The sequence below is a fragment of the Lutra lutra genome, chromosome 5, assembly GCF_902655055.1.
Source record: "Lutra lutra chromosome 5, mLutLut1.2, whole genome shotgun sequence".
Lineage (NCBI taxonomy): Eukaryota > Metazoa > Chordata > Mammalia > Carnivora > Mustelidae > Lutra > Lutra lutra.
In genome coordinates this window covers 76943588-76963824 of record NC_062282.1, presented here as the reverse complement: position 1 = coordinate 76963824, position 20237 = coordinate 76943588, and the positions used below count along the sequence as shown (strand labels likewise).

At 37.9% G+C, this 20237-nt stretch overlaps 1 protein-coding gene across 5 annotated transcripts in view; it reads right to left on the bottom strand.

Moving 5' to 3' along the window:
- Positions 1-20237, bottom strand: part of PKD2L2 (polycystin 2 like 2, transient receptor potential cation channel) — a 43883-nt gene that overhangs the window by 9117 nt on the left and 14529 nt on the right. For 4 of the 5 annotated variants that reach the window (XM_047729676.1, XM_047729675.1, XM_047729678.1 and 1 more), the window contains exons 6-12: positions 19267-19495; positions 17641-17811; positions 17167-17348; positions 9479-9599; positions 7964-8065; positions 6182-6246; positions 5519-5573 (exon numbers count right to left, since the gene is read on the bottom strand). In XM_047729676.1, coding sequence (XP_047585632.1) covers positions 5519-5573; positions 6182-6246; positions 7964-8065; positions 9479-9599; positions 17167-17348; positions 17641-17811; positions 19267-19495 — 925 coding nt within the window. The remainder of the gene's footprint in view (positions 1-5518; positions 5574-6181; positions 6247-7963; positions 8066-9478; positions 9600-17166; positions 17349-17640; positions 17812-19266; positions 19496-20237) is intronic. The other variant, XM_047729679.1, reaches the window with a different exon arrangement.

Sequence of the window (20237 nt, the reverse complement as noted above, 5' to 3'; positions counted from 1 at the left end):
ATTCTTGGCACTTTTGTCATAAATTAATTGGTCATATATGCGAGGGTTTATTTCTGGACTCTCTAGTTTATTCCATTGGTTTTGTGTCTCTTCTTATGCAAATACCAGATATTTAGATTGCCAAAGCTCTGGGTTTTGTCATTTTTTTTTTTCTTCTTGTTTTTTAGAGAGAGAGCACAAGCTGGCTGAGAGAGGGGCAGAGGGAAAAGGAGAAAGACAATCTCAAGGAGGCTCCATGCCCAGCACAGAGCCAGATGCAGGACTTGATCTAACAACCCTGAGATCATGACTTGAGTGGAAATCAAGAGTCTGATACTTAACTGACTAAGCCACGCAGATGCCCCAACATCTTTGCAATATAATTTGAAATCAGGGTGTATTATGCCTCCAGCTTTCTTCTTTCTCCAGTTACTTGTTTCTTCATGATTTCTCCCATTGCAGTTTCTTACTATGCATGTTTATGCTTTCTCCGTCTTATTGCATGTTTGTTGGCTAATAGTTTCTTCCCACTCATCTTTTCAAAGAACCAGCCATTTTACTTATTTATACAACTTTGTATTTGCCACTCATTAATTCTGTTTTTATCTTTATTTCTGGTTTTTTTCTATTTATTGTTCTTTTCTAACTTTTTGAGTTACATGCTAAAATCAGTTTTTCAGTCTTGATTTTTATTGATAAATTTAAGGCTCTTGATTTTCCTCTGGCATTTGACTTTCTCATAGATTCTGCTGTATAGTGTTTTTAGTGTTTTTTATAAGAATTCTGCAATTTCATTTTGCATTTCCTATTTGATTCAAGAATTGTTTAATAGTTTTTAAAAAAGGATTGTATTTATTTATTTATTTTTAAGTATTTATATTCTTTGAGAGAATGTAAGCAGTGGGGAAGGACAAAGGCAGAAAGAGAGAAACTCAAGCAGACTGCTGAGCATGGAGCCTGACGCAGGGCTCGATCTCACAACCCTGAGATCAGACCCTAGTGGAAATCAGGAGTCCAGTGCTGGGGTGCTTGGGTGGCTCAGTGGGTTAAGCCTCTGCCTTTGGCTCAGGTCATGATCTCCGGGTCCTGGGATGGAGCCCCACGTCAGGCTCTCTGCTTAGCTGGAAGCCTTTACCCCCCTCCCTTCTGCATGTCTCTCTGCCTACTTGTGATCTCTCTCTGTCAAAAAGGTGAAATCTTTAAAAAAAAAAAAAAAAAGAGTTCAGTGCTTACCTATCTGAACCACCCAGGCACCATAAGAATTGTTTAGTAGTTTAAAGTCAGTTAGGGGGAAGCAAGCTCCCTGCTGAGCAGAGAGCCCGATGCAGGGCTTGATCCCAGGACCCTGAGACCACGACCTGAGCTGAAAGCAGAGGCTTAACCCACTGAGCCACCCAGGCGCCCCTAAAGTCGGTTAAATAATCTTTTTATTTTTTGATTTTAAAATATTTTTACTATGTTGCTTTTAAATAATTTTTTTCTGTATTAACTAGTTTTTGGAATTTATTGAGTTTTTTGTGGCTCAATAGATTATTATTTTTTTTAAAAGATTGTATTTATTTATTTGAGAGAGAGAGATAGCACAAGTGGGAGCTGGGGGGAAGGGCAGAGGGAGCTTCAGGCTCTCCACTGAGCAGGGAGCATAATGTGGGGCTCGATCTCAGGACCCTGGGATCATTACCTGAACTGAAGGCAGATGCTTAACTGACTGAGCTACCCAGGTGCCCGTATAATTATCATTTTTTATGAATGGGTTTTTGAAAAGCAGATGTATCTTCTGCAAGTACAAAGTTAAATATGTAACTATAAGATCACCTTACCCATTTTATTTTTTTGTAGTTTTTATCCTTTTATTTTTCCTGATCTCTACTTTCAGTGTTCCTGTTTCTCATTTTATAAGTTTAGTAGGCCATACTTGACAGAATTTAATGCTGTATTATTTGGTGCATAGATAATCATAACTATTAAAGTTATGTTAGCACATAAAGTGCCCTTCATCTCATTTAGAGCTGTAGGTCTAGAACTCTACCTTAACTTATATTCAGTTGTGTCCTCTAAACCTTCACTTATCTGTTTAAACCTTTGCTCATGCTTTTATATTGAACTTTTCTGAATCACTTTGCTTTAGGTATATATTTTAGGATATAGCATAGAATTGGGTGTTGCTTTATGATTCAATCTGAAATTTTTTCTTTTTAAGTAAATTAAACATAGTTGCTTTTACTGATATGTCAGACATAACTGGTTACAGTTACATCATACTGTTTTATGGTATGTTTTAAATTTTGAACCACATGGTATATTTTGGTTTTTGCTTTTGTTTTGGATATGTTTTTGTTTTAGTGGTTTGTTTTTATTCATGTATCCTTTTATACAACTTGGGTCCTCTCTTCTTGCTTTGGTTCCCTCAAAAATGAATCAAACAAGTTCAACGAGAATGTGAGCTTATAGTTTTTTCCTCCTCATCTTTCTCTCCATTACCCAGATATATTTAGTCTTATTACCGTGTTTCATTGTATCTGAGAGATGGAGTCTAGTGTAAGACACACCATTGTTTATGGACCACATGAGAAAGAAAGGCTGCCAATTGCCTATGACACCCTGTCAACCTCAAGGCACATCTTGATTTTAACAATGTTAAAATGTGAAAAGAGGGGTGCCTGGGTGGTTCAGTAGGTTAAAACCTCTGCCTTCGGCTCAGGTCATGATCTCAGGGTCCTTGGATCGAGCCCCACATCAGGCTCTCTGTTCCTTGGAGAGCCTGCTTCCTACTCTCTTTCTCTGCCTGCCTCTCTGCCTACTTGTGATCTCTGTCTGTCAAATAAATGAATAAAATTTTAAAAAATGTGAAAAGAAAATGTGTTTTAAAATCATTGAAACAATTTCTTACTATTATTGTATTGTTAAATATGCTAAAATTAATTCTAATTATTAACTCTAAATGATAATTCTTTAACTTTTAGCTATATATTCAAACCAATCAGTCAACGTTTTCTACTTTGTATCTTCTTTCTCCCTCCCTTTTCCCAAAATTTCTCCAGTCATCTGGTTAGCTGAAGCTGATGTTCTTGTAGACTCCTTAGGGATACAACAGTATTCTCTGCGTTCTTGCATGTTCAAAACTATTCGAGGGCCTGGGTGGCTCAGTTGTTAAGCGTCTGCCTTAAGCTCAGATCATGATCCCAGGGTCCTAGGATCAAGCCATGGGGCTCCCTGCTCGGCGGGAAGCCTGCTTCTCCTTCTCCCACTCCCCCTGCTTGTGTTCCCTCTCTCGCTGTCTCTGTCAAACAAATAAAATCTTAAAAAAAAAAAAATTTGAGCCTTTATACTTGCAGCACAAGTCTGCTAGATATAAATATGCTTGGCTTACATTTTCTTTCCTTACATAATTTGTAGGTATTGTTCTGTTGATTTGTGGTAGTGAATGTTGTCATGTTAACCTGGTTTTCTTTTTCTTTTGAGTCCATATTTTACTTGGATGAATATCATGTTCATTCTAGGTGATTTCCCCTGGGTACACAGTATGTTTTTCAATTTACATCATCTTTTATCTCAGAAATGGTTTATTCAATTACAGTTTTGTTTTTAAAAGAATCTCAAACTTATGGGAAACTTAGAAGAAGAGTACAAAGGCGTGCCTGGGTGGCTCGGGTGGGGGCATGAGAACAGTATAATTATTTTGTTTTTCCTTTGAAGTATTTGGAGTTGCCAACACGAATGTCACATTGTCCCTGAGCATGTCAGTGTGTATTTGCTGCATACCAGGACGTTCTCCTTTATTATAATCACAGCATAGCCATCAGAATCAGAAAACTGATATTGATAGATTATTATCCTCTAATGCTGAGTCCCTCATTCCAATTTGTCAGTTGTCCCAATGGTACCCTTCATAGTAAAAGGATCTAGAGTCCAGGATTACGCATTACATTTATTTGTCTTTTCATCTCATTCAGTCTGGTATAGTTCCTCAGCTTTACCTTGGCTTTCTTGACACTTCTGAAGAACACAGGCCAGTTATTTTGTAGAACGTCCCTCAGTAGTTTAGTTTTGCGTTACATTTTGTTATGTTATGCATCTTTGGCATGAGTGTTACCGAAGGGATGCTGTGTTCTCTTAGCATCTTACCAGCTGGTGTATGGTTTCAGTTTTTTCCCATACTGATTAAGGCATATCTGCCATATTCCTCTACCCTGACATCACTCCTTTCTTTTTGTAATTAATATGCATTTTGTGGAGAGGTATGGAAAAGGTCCATTCTTCCTCCAGCTTTCATCCATGTATGTATTTAGGTCAGTATGAACTCATGGAATCCTAGGTTATTCAATGGGTTCTCCGTTATTATTCATTATAGCTCTTAAATATTCCCAGATTTGGCGAGTGGGTGCCCTTGAATGTGACCCTTGCGTCCTTTTAACACATCTTTATTATTCTTTGAACACTTTTACTCTCTGACTCAACAAGATATTCCAGATTCATGTTGTATTTTCCGGCCCCAGAATTTAGCTATATCTCCAAGGGGCCCTGCTTCCTTTTTAGGAGAGAATGGTATTTGGAAACCAAGGTCTGGGGAACTAACTCTTATTACTTCTAGACTTCGCAGTGGATAGAGCTATAGAATACACACATACAGACACACACACACACACACACACACACACACACACACACATCTACAATTCTAATCCAACACCACAAAGTTTATTTTAACCTTCAACCTTTTCTTTTTGTAACTTCCTTATCTCACAGTGAGAAACCTCACTCCACTCCATGTAGAGCTGACACTGAACAACACAGGGGCTGGGGTGCTGAACCTTGTGCAGTCAGAAATGTGTGTGTAACTTTTGACTCCCTAAAAATGTAACAATTAATAGCCTACTGTTGATTGAAGCCTTACCAATACCATAAGCAGTCGACTAAAACATATTCTGTATATGTATTATATACTGTATTATAATAAAGTAAGCTAGAGAAAAAAGTGTTACTGGTAAAATCATAAGGCAGAGAAAATACATTTACAGTAAATACTGCATTGTATTTATTGGAAAAAAAAAAAAAACACCTCATATAACTGGACCCGCGAAGTTCAAACTGTTGTTCAACAACATGGTTCTTGAACAATGCAGGTTTGAACTGCATGGGTCCACGTACACATGGATTTTGTTTACAGTACTGTAAACATAAGCTTTTCATTGCTCAAGGGTCAACTGTATAAAACATTAAAGTGATTCATCACATTAATGATTACAAGAGAAAAATTACATGATCATGTCAATAGAGTATACTCACTGACCCCTATGTGATAATCCCACAGTGACTACAGCTGGAGGACCAGGGTGTAGGCTGAGAGCAACAATAAGAGAGGTAGCATGTAGGGTTGAAATAACTTGTTCTAAACAACAAAACAGCTGGATTCTGGGAGAAATTTTTGGAGGTGGCAACTACTGCTCTAAAGAAAACAAATCATCTCAATTCTTAATCAGAACTTTTTCGTAGGCCTATCTCTAATAAAGCTATCCTTATGAGAAAGTTAAAATCTTACATTTTCATCAAAGCCTTCTCTTCTGGCTCGCTCAACCAAATCTCCGCTTTTCTCACTAAAATATAAAATAAAAATCACAGGCATATGACAGTGGAAAGGGAAATGCAGCACTAAATACGATCAGCTCTATAGTAAGTGTCTGAATTGCATTTTTGGTCCTTCTGATAATACTAATTATTTGGAAAATGTGGTCATTAGTAAGTTCTTAAGAGTGTCATCTCTAGCTATAAAAAATGTTTATATTCTGTCCCACTGGCAGAGGCCTGGGTTTTGGAAGCATTTTGACACCAAAATGATTCCGCAGGTATGAAGGTATCCTTAAACATTTTGTGTAAAACTTTTTTATTTTGATAGTTAAGTGAATGCAGTTAATGCAGACTAAAATTTTTTCCTACCTTCTAGGGGGTCTGTATTCTGTCCAGCTTTCTGTTAAAGCTTTTACTGAGTGGCATGACATGTGTTAGATTAATTTTTAATTAGCTTAGCTTGGAGTCTCATGGCACTCTTAGAATTAGGAGTTACTACTGGATGATGCATCAACAACGTATTTAGAATCAGCACACTGGGTGGGGATTGTTCTGCAATCAGAATCTTACTCTCACTGTGAGTTTCTAATATAATATACAGTTTGAAATGCCAGGTTAAAAATTTAAGTCATCTTACTTTTTCTTGTCTTCATCCTCTTCCGGTTTCTTTAGTCTCAGTTTTTCAAGAGCATTGTTGTAACTCTGGGCATAATTAAAAATAGTTTAAGATTTGAACAAATACATATACTGTATTAATTTTGATCAAGGAATAAGAAATATGGAATGCCTGTCTCTAGGGACTACTACCATAAGGAAATATGGAGGCAGTGTTATGATTATCTTTCTTTCACTTGGTCACCGCTTATGTTTTCTGCCTGCTAGTGAAAAAGAAAAGAGTTCTCTTGTAGGCATCACACTTGAACTCGGAAAAAAAAATTCTTTGAAAAGTTTTACTAATATTTATTGCATTTAAGGATGTTAACACTTTAATGCATATAACCAGCATCCTAATCAAGAGATAAAAGATGAAAAAACCTACACTTCAGCTCACTGGGGGACATATTAATAGTTTGCTTTTGCAGGTGAGTTCTTGGACAGAGTTTTTAAGCTCCAGTCACCTGGTGGCTCTTAGGACTTTTCCTGTGTGAAGTGATGCGGATAGAGCCAGTTCTGTGCAGAGATGAGCAAGATGGGACACATATGACTCTGCTGAAAACTCAAGTGAGGTAGTTGTTGAGAGGACAGGGAAGATGCCACTCTATCCGGGAGAACAGAGGGTCATCAAGGGAAGGGGGAACATTGCTGGGGTCAGTGAGTGACATGAGTAGAAGCCCAGGGGGGAGAGGAACAGCAAGTGATGGTGCACAGCTCTGTGGTCAAACACTGGCTGGGACACACCATGCTGTCCACGGGCGCATGGAAGACAGACATGCTACATAGTTCAGTGATCGTGAATAAAGACAGGTTGGGGGACGCCTGGGTGGCTCAGTTGGTTAAGCGGCTGCCTTCGGCTCAGGTCATGATCCCAGCGTCCTGGGATCGAGTCCCACATCGGGCTCCTTGCTCATCAGGGAGCCTGCTTCTCCCTCTGCCTCTGCCTGCCATTCTGTCTGCCTGTGCTTGCTCTCTCTCCCTCTCTCTCTGACAAATAAATAAATAAAATCTTTAAAAAAAAAAAAAAAAGACAGGTTGGGACTGTGAGATTTGAGAAGGTCCTTGAGTGTTTGGATAAAGAACTTGGACTTTCTTTGACAGGCCCAGAGAAACTCTGAAGAACTGTGAGCAGAAAAGTAATATCTGGGCTGGGATGGCACAGGAAAGAGGCCAGAAGAGGTTACCAGACAAGCTGGGGAAAAGTACCAAGGGCCCTAACCCAGTGGTGGTGGTTACAATCAGCACGACCTTGAATCTCAGAAATGTGAACAAAAACCACAGAGATGAACTTGACACACAAGTCTTGGCAACAGAGTGTCAGGGAGTAAAAAATTCAAAGTTTTAAGCCCAGGGTGACTGATAAGAGTGTTGCTATTAACAGAAACATGAAAGTGAGCAAGATAAGGCCCATGGAGTTCTGAGTTAAGATTGTTTATAGAAATTTACTAGGATCTAAGCTGAACATTTTTGGAGGGAAAGGATAGTTTTATTATAAAACCCAACGCTGCTTTGCATTTAGTAAACAGCTCAATTGCTGTTTGATACATTGAAGTCTGAAATAGTCTTGGCCACCTTTTTTAAAGCCAGAAAGAAATCTCACTTCCCTGGCAGTGAAGCAATACAAGTAAAAGCACGACTGGACCTAGACAAAACAAAACAAAAACCCCCACCACGACTTGGGGTTTAAGTGCTATTCAAACGACAAAGAGTATAAACCGAACAAGATTTGTCTTAGCATCCAAATTAGGAAAAGAATTGGACATACCTTTTTAATCATTTTACCAAGTTCAAAATCTGGCCTTCTGCCTATTGAATAATCAGCTTTCACTTCAGAATATGTATCATTAATAATTGCCAAGAACATGTTCTGGGGAGAAATAAACACAATTATTTCAGTAAAATTTTATTTTACATATTTTTAAAGATTTTATTTCTTTATTGGACAGAGAGAGACACAGCGAGAGAGGAAAAACATAAGCAGGATTCCCGCTCAGCAGGGAGCCCAATTCGGGGCTTGATCCCAGGACCCTGGGAACACGACCTAAGCCGAAGGCAGCCATTTAACAGCTGAGCCACCCAGGTGCCCCCAAATTTAGTTTAAATGTTAGTGACTGATAAGTGCTAGGATTTGTTTGTTTGTTTGTTTGTTTTGAGAGAGAGCGAGCAAACACAAGCTGAGAAGAGGGACAGAGGCAGAGAGTCAAGCACACCCTGCCGAGCCTGATGTGGGACTCATTCCCAGGCCCTGGGATCATGATGTGAGCTGAAGGCAGACGTTTAACCTACTGAGCCACCCAGGAGCCCTAAGTGCTGTGATTTGTAAATTAGATTTAAATTTTAAAAGTAGCCCATATGCTCAGTAACAGAGAAATGGCTATGCAGACTATAACATAGTAGAATGGGAAATGTATAGTGTGGATATAAGCAACTATGTTTATGGTAAATGAGAAAAAACAATGTAAAATAATGCATATGAACTGGGTACTAATATATATCTATGAAAATATACACATATACATACACACACTAATTGGTCAACATTGCATATCAGAACAGAATAAGTATATTTTTGTAAGAGTGTTTTTTTTTTTTTAATTCTATAAAGCTGTTTAAAGGCACAGTTTTACCAGGGCTCTTAGGAATACTATGTCCGGATAATACAAACAATTGTGGAGAGGGTATTCTTACTCCCAGGCCACCTCCACCTTTCACTGAAGCCCAGCTCTGCCACTGTGAGGACTTCTGGCCACCACAGGGGGATAACTGCTATGTATTGACAAAAGGGTTTTCAAGGAGGACAGTAGCAGTGCCTCGACTAGGAAAGCAACTTTTCCTGGTTCGGAAGGCCACATAAATTTGTCTTGAGCACGTGTGAAAGACCCATCCTGCAGATTCCTAAAAATCACAAAGGTCTGAGCTTTTAGCTGTAAGGGCTAGAAGCCATTGCAATATGGGCCAAATATATTCATCCCTGCCAGTATGGAATGTCCTGGCTGGACAGACCTGGGATATTCAGTTATACTCGGAGAAGGTGTGCACACTCTTGGCACACGTCAGACACCAAGATGGTAACTACTGTGATCACATTCTCTTTTGGACAAATTGAAAACATTTTAGACACTGGATTTAGCCTGGATTTCTAGGAACCCACACAATTCCTAATAAATGTAAAAAGCTCTGACAGCTCAGCAGTGATACTATAATTTCTTCTAAATTAATAATTTCATTTTTTATTCTAAAAAATATAAGCAAAAAAGGGAACATATATGGTCATACTTACCAGCAGGACAAAGAACACAAAAAAGATGAAAGTGATGAAGTAAATGGGTCCCAGGATACGATTGGCTTGCTGAATACCAGCAAAATTGAAATCTCCAAGAACAATTCGAAATTGTGCAAATCTTTGACGGGAAGAAAGGAAAACATTATATCCCCTCACACATACATGACAACTGATGAGGGTTACCACTGTGTCTAGGAAAGTATCCAACCAGCTGCATGTGGCATTGGTTCTCTGGCTTTAGTCATGTTACCCCGAGTTCAATAAAACTGGGTGTGGAAAATTCCCCTCAACGCCAGACACGGTACTTAAATAGCTCAACAGTGATTCAGGAAATGATGGACTTCCACTTACTGAATCCTACCAAATTTGACCCTTGAGAAACCTGCTTACCAACAAGTTTTGGCAAAAAAAATGGCCTTAGCCTTTCTTGTACCCTTCTAGAACTTAGAATACCTGACCTTGTCCAATAAGGATTTTCAACTTGTACCTAGACCCAAGAACTCTAAAATTTCTAATACCAATAATGTGTGTAATCTGTATACCTCTTCTGCTAAAATAAGATGCCAACAATTTGTCACTTGCTGAGTCTCAAACAAGTGCTGGTAATGATCCCCAAACATGATCCAGAAGTGTTTGGTTTTTTTTTTTTTTTCTTTCAATTTTTAGAGAGAACACATTCGAGCGAGCAGGGTGGGGAGGAAGCAGAGAAAGGAGAGAAGCAGACTTCCTGCTGAGTGTGGAGCCCAACTCAGGGCTCAATCTCAGGACCCAGATATCATGACCTGAACTGAAATCCACAGTTGGGCATTCAACTGACTGAGCCACCCAAGCGGCCCCTGAGGTTTACTGTATTCTCTTCAATAACTATTGGATTTGATGTAAAATAACATTTAAAATATTACAGATCTTCATTTGATTAATAATTAGGTGGAAAATTAAGAAATTAAGGCTTTCAATGAGCATAGTAGTAGTAAAGGCGGAATCAGGATTACTTAACATGGTATCTTATTTTCTCATCATTAATTTGCAATGGCATTGCCAGACACATCAGGGATATGTTATAAATTATGTTGATGATTTCTTTATTTTTTTTTAAGTTGAGAATGTTTAATTTCATCTTTACTCATACATTCAACAATTTAAAAAGTATTTAGATCTTTCTTTACAAGTTAATATGTTTTCTTAGGAATAATTATCTTTTTACCTATAACACAAACACTGAGCAGTCTGTAGGATTTTTCATAAATGGTGATAAACATTGTTAAGGGCTATTGCTTGTGTTCTGTATTATACCACTCAATTAAATTTTAGCATTACTTTTAATTAATGTTAATAGATAAAACCATCCCAGAAATATCTGTGATATCAGATTTAACCTGAATTCCAAAGGAGGTCACTGGGTCAGTAGGTTATTAGGTTAGGAAAATATTTATTATAGTTTTCATTTTTAAAACCCAGGCTCTGGGGCGCCTGGGTGGCTTAGTGGGTTAAGCCGCTGCCTTCGGCTCAGGTCATCATCTCAGGGTCCTGGGATCGAGTCCCGCATCAGGCTCTCTGCTCAGCAGGGAGCCTGCTTCCCTCTCTCTCTCTCTCTCTGCCTGCCTCTCTGTCTACTTGTGATCTCTCTCTGTCAAGTAAACAAATAAAATCTTTAAAAAATTATTTTAATAATAATAATAATTTATTAATAATATATAATGATTAATAATTTAAAAATAATATTTTAAAAAAGATTTTATTTATTTATTTATTTGACAGAGATCACAAGTAGGCAGAGAGGCAGGCAGAGAGAGAGGAGGAAGCAGGCCCCCTGCTGAGCAGAGAGCCAGATGTGGGGCTCGATCCCAGGACCCTGAGATCATGACCTGAGCCAAAGGCAGAGGCCTTAACCCACTGAGCCACCCAGGTGCCCCTAAAAATAATAATTTAAAGATTAATAATAATTAGATGAAGTTAGTTTTTTTTCTTTATGTGAACAGTGCATAGGAAAATAATTTCTGTTACTCTTGTTTTGCAACAGTAACATGTTACTTTATTACTCATATTTTGTGTTCTGGAATGGATGACATCTATTTTATGTACCTTATGGATAGCCCGGGCTCTAATATTGGACAACTAAAAGAAAAAGGCAGCACTCCAGTTTTATTGGCTATAATAATAACACATGTTCATGGGAGAAATTTTAGGAAGTACTAAAGAAAAAGTTTTAAAAATTCATAAGCTAATTCAGGAATTAATTAAGAATAACCACAGGGCGCCTGGGTGGCTCAGTGGGTTAAGCTGCTGCCTTCGGCTCAGGTCATGATCTCAGGGTCCTGGGATCGAGTCCCGTATCGGGCTCTCTGCTTGACAGGGAGCCTGCTTCCCTCTCTCTCTCTCTCTCTCTGCCTACCTGCCTCTCTGTCTACTTGTGATCTCTCTCTGTCAAATAAATAATAAATAAAATCTTAAAAAATAATAATAATAATAAAAAAAAGAATAACCACAGTTGATACTTTTGGCTTATTTGGATTTATGTTTGATATATTTTCATGCCATTGTTACTGCTACTAGGTGCTTAAAATGAGTTATTTTAAGGGGAAGCCTGGGATGGAATTTATAACAGTATGTTGACACTTGGCATGCTTGGTTAGTCAGTCAAAAGGAAGAATTCTTCTTGTTCCTGGTTGCTTTTGCCCAACATGTAAAGGGAACATACAGCTGTAAACAATGAAGGAAGAAAATGTATTCAAAGAAATGGGCTCCTTTGAGTCCTAAGACTCAAGAGTTACCTGGAATTTCATCTTGGGTACCTAAGACATGATTAAATGATACTTAAAGTATTTATTTAGCCTTTTTTTTTTTTTTTTAAGATTTATTTATTCAGGAGTGCTTGGGTGGCTCAGCCAGTTAAGCATCTGTCTTTGGCTCCAGTCGATATCTCAGGATCCTGGGATGTAGTCCCACATTGGGCTCCCTGTTCAGCAGGGAGGCTGCTTCTCTCTCTGCCTCTCTCTCCTCTCTCAAATAAATCTTTTATTATAAACAAATCTTTTATTTATTTGAGAGAGGGGCAGAGGGAGAGGGAGAGTCTTTAACAAACTCTGAGCTGGGCGTGGAGCCCGACACTGGATTGGATCTCATGACCCAGATCATGACCTGAGCTGAAACCAGGAGTCGGTCACTTAACCAACAGAGCCACCCAGGCACCCCATTTATTCAGCTTTAATACTGGTTTATAATGTTCTTCTCTACAAGATACAAAAAGAAAAGCTGAACTAGAAGGAGACCAAAGTCTCTCAACAAATATTTTTTCCCTATGGTATAGTAGAATGAGAGGTTCTCTTTTAGTTTTGACCAAACTTGATCTGTAATCCTTGAGCTGTATTTACAGGAGAAAACATAAGTTAAAGGCACCATTTCTCCTCTCCAGAAATTAGCTTGTTAACTAAAGCTTCCATTCAGCCCTTCTCTATCAGGAAACTGTCCAGATACCTCTGCTGTGTAAGGAATGTGAATAACAAAACCCTAACCAATTTGCTGAGTGGTTATAATCACATAGGAGTTGAAACTTCAAACACAATATAACTTCATTTTTCCCCTAATTGAAGTTTCCTTGCCTGATGTGTGCAGAGGTTATCAGACAAGCCCTTCCGTCCTCTCTCCCCATATAAGTCCTGGACTTTGCCTTCTATCTTCTTCTCCCGGAGAAGTAGCCAAAAACACATTTCCTTGACTATTTCTCTAGATCATCAAAAATGCCTTCATGGTGGAGGGTTTGGGGAGGGTGTGGGGGTAAGAAACATTTGGAATATGTCTCCCCACCTAGACAGCAATGACATAGGCAGAATTTGTCTGATGTAACTGTTTTGGAATTCTAGAGTCTATTTAAGGCTTGCAACTGCCAGGGGAAGGCTTAGACAACTTTGGTCAATTCCAGGTTTTAGTTTGGAAAAGCTACCCATCTGCCACCCCCAGCCCATGGCAGGGAGCCATGCATGTATTCCTGGAGCAGCTTGCATGCAACTTGTGGGAGCAAGGGTGGGCAATCAGGTTATGTTCTCCAAGCATTAGGGGTCTGTGTTCTGATTGCTGATTGCTTCTTCTGATCACAAGAGTGCAGAAAGTTGTTCCCCTGTTTGTTGCAAGTCCCTCTCCCTCTTGCTGAATTAATGTCCTTGGGATTAAAGGATCGTGCCCTTCCCACTTCCTTCATTTTTCTCTTTTTCCCCTTTTGGGTGCCAGACATTAAAGACCTCAAAAGTAACGCATATACAGAGGAAGTTAGACTGTCACCTGCATCCCCAAGGAAAGGTGCAGTCTCAGAAAAGACCTAAGAAGACCTTTACGCTTCAGGCTGATCCTGCATGAAGACAGTATACAACAATAAAAATAAACAAACAAAAAAACAAAAACAGGAAACTCTGGTGAAGGGCAAGAATGTCATTTCCAGGGTTATCACATTCTACATTCAAATGTCCAGTTTTCAATAACAAGAAAGAACAATATACAAAGAAGTAGGAAACTATGATCCAATCGAAGGAAAAAAAATAAACCAACAGAAATATCCCTGAGAAAGACCAGATGGCAAACCTACTAAAGACTTTAAACAACCATCTAAGAGATGTTCAAAGAACTAAACATAAAAGACATGGAGAAAGTCAAGAAAATGATTTATGAAAAAAAAAAAAGAAAATGACTTATGAACAAAATAGAAATATCTATAAAGAGAGAACCTCAAAAGAAACCAAGAAGGAATTGTAGAGCTGAAAAATACAATAACTGAAATGAAATTTCATTGATGGGATTCAGAGGCGTATTTGAGCAGGCAGAAGAAAAAAAATCAGTGAACCTAAGGATAGGATGATTGAAGTCTGAGAAAAAGAAAAAGATTGAAGAAAAGTGAACAGAACTTCTGGGACACCATCGAGAGACCAACATATCATAAGAACATGAAAAGATGCTCTGTATTACTAACCATTAGGGAAATGCAAATCACAACTGCAATGAGGTATCACTTCACATCCATTAGGATGGCTACTGTTAAAAAAAAAAAAAAGTAGCCCAGAAAATAACAAGTGTTGATGAAGATGTGAGGAAATTGAAACCCTGGTGCACTGTTGGTGGGAATGTAAATGATGCAGCCATTGCAGAAAACAGTATGGCATTTCCTCAAAAAATTCAGATTAGAATTACCTTATGATCCAGCAATTCCACCTCTGCATGTATACCCAAAAGAATTAAAAGCAGAGTCCTGAAGAAATATTTGTACACCCATGTTCAAAGCAGCATTATTCATAACAGCTAAGACTTGGAAGAAGTCCAGATGGCCATCAACAGATTAATGGATAATCAAAATGAGACTTATATGTAGAATGTATACAACCTTAAAAAGGGAGGAAATTCTGACATATTGCATGACATTGATGAATCCTGAAGACATACTAAGTGAAATAAATCAGTCACAAAAAGACAAATACTGTATGATCCCATAAGCACCTAGAGTTAATGAAAATCAAAAGAGAAAGAGACAAAATGTAGAATGGTGGTTGCCAGAGGCTGGGGAAGGGTAAAGTGGAGAATTCTTGATTAATGGGCATAGTTTCAGTTTTACAAGATGAAAAGAGTTCTGGAGATGGATGGTGGTGATGGTTGCATAGTATGAATGTACTTAATTCTCACTGAATTGTACACTTAGAAATGGATAAGATGGTAAATTTTATGTATATTTTAACACAATAAAAAAATCCTTATAAACTTTTGGGGCGCCTGGGTGGCTCAGTGGGTTAAAGCCTCTGCCTTTGGCTCAGGTCATGATCTCAGGGTCCTGGGATCGAGCCCCACATCTGGCTCTCTGCTCAGCAGGGGGCCTGCTTCCTCCTCTCTCTCTGCCTGCCTCTCTGCCTACTTGTGATCTCTATCTGTCAAATAAATAAATAAAATCTTTAAAAAAAAAATCCTTATAAACTTTTAAAAAAGCCTTCAGGGCAAAAGAAGCCTTGGATGCTGAGCTTGCTTCTCTCGGTTCTTGCCTTTTGGTTTTGGTCCACTTATTGGTTAGTTCTTCAACGTTATCTGTATTTCATCTAGCTTTTTATTTTTATTTATTTATTTTTAAAGATTTTATTTATTTATTTATTTATTTGACAGACAGAGATCACAAGTAAGCAAAGAGGCAGGCAGAAAGAGAGGAGGAAGCAGGATCCCTGCTGAGCAGAGAGCCCCATGCGGGGCTCCATCCCAGGACCCAGAGACCACGACCTGAGCTGAAGGCAGAGGCTTTTACCCACTGAGCCACCCAGGCACCCCTCACCTAGCTTTTTAAATTGTCTTGAAGAGGAGGTTGATCTGAATAACCTAGCACATCATTACCAAAAGCAGAAGTCCCTTCATTAATGTATTCCAAAGTTGTCTACCTATTCATTCTTATACTTCCTTTCTTCCCACTATCTAGGGTAAGACCAATTTCCAAGTTCTGTAAATTACAACATTTATATTCAATGTCTAATACTACTTTTATTAGTAAGTGACACTTGAATTATGATCCTAAGAAAGGACCAAGAAGTTGTTGGAACTGCAAACATAATTTACTCAAGAGAAAGCTAATTAGACTTCTCAAATTGTAGGCTGTTTGATATTGGAAGGAATCTTTGGGAGTAACTTAGTCCAGTTCCTTCATTTGCAGATAAGGAAATAAAGGTCTAGAAAATTTGAATAGCTAGTGGCAGAAGTGGAAAGTAGAACTATATCCTCTTGGTTCCTAGTCCACTCTTCTTTCCATGACTGATTAATAAAGGATTATTTCAGCAAATATTATGACATTTCTTAGAATTGGCAGTTCAAATATATTCATGTGGATGGTAAAAACAGAGCAACTTAAGACATTTCCTTTGACCAGAGTTCTCTCAAACTCAAGGAAAAGGGCATGGACAAGTTTGGGGAATTCTTCACTAAAGTTAAGAAAGTTATTGCAGTTTTTCTCAGGGCCATATGTTAACATGCACTGTAAATTTTGAAAAGAGTGATGCAAAATTTCAAAAACTTACTTAATATGAAGCCATTTCCCACCAGTCTTGGTCTAAGTTACACAGAACATATTTTGAGAATTGATATTTCAGACTATCATAATTTTCTTACACACACACAACTTATTTTATCTACCCAAAAAGGAGAGTGAATTTATTTAAATTATTTATTTAAAAAAAAAAAGACTGAACACTTTTCTAAGGATTCTACCTGATCTGCTGTGTAAGTTTGTTGCCTGCTGATTGCTTTACACATATAAAAATATTTTTAATACACAGCTTTGCCAGATCAGCAAAGGACAATCAGGTGAATATGATAAAAGGATTCTAAAGGTAGAGCTCTTAAAGAAAAACATTTAAACTTTCTTTTCTCTAGACAATAAATATCACAGAGACATAGAGGCCTATTTCTGTTGTATTTGGTAAAATTCTTACCAACGAAAAATGAAAAATTATTTTTCTAACTCTACCTCTTACCATTTAAAAAATGGACTGCATTATCCATTGGGATCTTTTAATGCTAAACACTACTTTAAGTGTGACCAGGTATTTTTCTATCAGTGAAAACATAAAACCAAGTTTGAATTTATTAAAATATGTGTTACTACTTATTGTAGGCCTTTTCATGATTTTTTTCTTATAAACTAGTACATATAATTACATTTACTCTTAACAGCTTACATGGCATTTTGAAAAGTGGAAAAGTCGTCAACTTGTGATCCAAAAACAAGAAATCCTAACTGAGCATAAGCAAAGAATATTATAAAAAACATGATGGCAAATCCTACTATGTCTTTGATACAGCGGGACAAGGTTGATGACAGCTGAGACATTGTCTTATTAAAACTTATGAATTTGAATATCTGAAAAAGAACAACGTTAATTAAAACAGAAGAATAATATAATTACTTAGGATAAGTTAAATTAATTTCAGAAAAAATTTGCTTCCAATTAAAGGAAGTGTTGATGATAGGAGTGTTTGAGGATTTGCCTGCAATCATTGCAAGGCCAACCTATTTTAAAATTACTTTATAGTTAAGAAAATCCTCCCCCCCATAACTTTACAGCTTTAGTTCCCATTTTGCTATCTAAATATATATCTATATATATCTATATATCTAATCTGCTGCACTTAATATAATAAAATGTAAGTACCTTTATCCATGCAAAAAAGATGGTGACAGCAATTATGTTGTTGTAGTAAGTGTGCCAGTATGCAAGAAAATAGAAGTCTGAATATTGATCGGTATTTTTTAACAGGTCTCCAAGTAAGAGAAAAATTTGTACGTTACAGTATATGTTGAAGGAAACAGTCAAAAAACACAACTAAATGGGAAAATAAGAAAGATTAAATTAGAGACAATTTCTACTTCTGAATGTCCTGCAGCCTATGAACAGATACAGGAAAAAGTTCATCAGAAGTTTAACAGAAAGGGAAGGGGAATGAAGGCATAGGTTTTTAAGTGAAGGGACGTCAACCCCAACTTATAGAAGTTTAAGATAGAAGAATGATCACAAAAGTACAGGAATACTGATCACCTGACTCTCCTAATCTATTTGCCTGTTTGAGTCATAAAGCACAAATGTCTAAAATGATTATTCTGACAAGGCTGCATTTCTGCTCCATGTAACTACAGGATGCCTAGAAGTTTATTTTTATTTATGTATTTATAATTCCAGTGTAGTTAACATATAGTGTTATATTAGTTTCCGGGTGTACAGTATAATAGTTCAACACTTCCCATACCTGGTACTTAAAAAGTTTAGTATTTTCTACCACATAATACTAAAAAAATTTTTTTTTCAGTGACACAAAAATAAGCCCTTTGAGAACCCTCTGACAACTCTTCCAGAAGAGGATTTCAGAACCAGGTTATGTCAGGTATCACAGCTTTCTGTCATGAAAATCGTCCTTCAACTTCCTTTGCCTGAAGTGCTCAGATAGTTCAATGTTATGCTGTATGTTAAGTATTATTGGGGAAACCAGAGAGGTAGGTGGCACGTTTCCTGACTCTGAGAAACTTTTAATCTGGTTTTGGGAAAAAAGACTTATATCCTGGACTGGCTATGACTAAGAGTCTGTAAGGATGTATAAGCTGGAAGGGTTTGTTCATCATTCCTAAGACCAAGTTCTTACCGTTTGTCCTGCCCTGCCAACCTCTCTGTTTATTTTAGTTCTTTCCAGTGAGGAGAACTGGCAGTTTTTGGAATTTATTTCAGAGACTATCTTCCCAGTCCTGGTGTTCTCTATGCCTAGCTGCTCACTGCCCCCTAGCCTCCCTTTCAGTATTCTTCCTAGGCTTGATTTTCTATGTTCTTTCAAAACTCAGTGTGAGGAGGAAAACAGAGAGGCAACATAAAAGAAGAGTACATGTCTAAAAGTAATTATGATTTTCAACATGAAGCCCTATAAGAAACACACTTATTTTGAGGGAGGAGAGACCTACTGTGCACTTTAAATCATAATACCTATAGAATTACCTATTCTAACTTTATGCTGGTTCTCTCAAGGACCAAATCGGGGGTGGGGGGATAGACTTACTTTTGGAAGCACACCATTAGTATGCCCTATGACAGCTCCTTTTTTAAAGGACACTTGCAGCTTTTTAACTTGTACCAGCGGGGCTCCAGAAGAGCTGAGGGGTTGGGGTAGACTTGGGGAGGTGAGGATCTGCTCCTCAGCTAGTTGCCAAATGAATAGAATATTTTGCTTTTTATACCTCCCTCATTCGTGGGTTCAGATGTGATTCCCTCCAATCATACATATGAATGTATACTTACCACCAAAAGTAGTAATTCTAGCCAGTTCCAGACACTTTTGAAATAAGCAGACTTAAATTCTCTTATTTTTTGGCCTTCTTGTGTTGTGAAGACAATAAGAAAAATACAAAATGTGATCTCACAGGAAGCAATAATATAATCATAGTAGCTAACATATCTGAGGAGCTTCACAGAGTAAAATTGCCATGAAGTAATTATTCCTCCAGTTGCAGGGAATTCTGCCACCAGTCTGTAAAATTAGGTTAAAGTAACTGTGCATTTATTTTTATTTTTATTTTATTATTTTTTTTAAAGATTTTATTTATTTATTTGACAGAGATCACAGATAGGCAGAGAGGCAGGCAGAGAGAGAGGAGGAAGCAGGCTCCCTGCTGAGCAGAGAGCCCGATGCGGGGCTCGATCCCAGGACCCTGGGATCATGACCTGAGCCGAAGGCAGAGGCTTTAACCCACTGAACCACCCAGGCGCCCCGTAACTGTGCATTTATTTCAAGCATTATATTTCAGTACCTAACTCAAGGTGAACTTTTTTTTTTAAAAACATTTTGTGTATTTATCTGACAGAGAGATTGACAGTAAGAGAGGGAACGCAAGCAGGGGGAGTGGGAGAGGGAGAAGCAGGCTCCCTGTTTAGCAGGGAGCCTGATGGGGGGCTTGATCCCAGGACCCTGGGATCATGACCTGAGCCAACGGCAGATGCTTAACTGACTTAGCCACCCTGGCGCCCCCAGTGTTAAGTTTCTAATTTGTGATGATGTATACTTTAATAATCAGTTATTTTGTAAAGGTCATGTGTTCAATTTAAAAGAAATTCTAGTGTATTTACTTAATTTTTAATGGCCCCACTTTTTTTGTACTCTGAATATTCACAGTGTAACTGAGAAAGTAAGATGTGATTTTAGCCAGGCATTCTTTCTATTTTGTGTTTAGATTGCTTGATCATAACTGGGAATATAATTTTATGTCCACAAG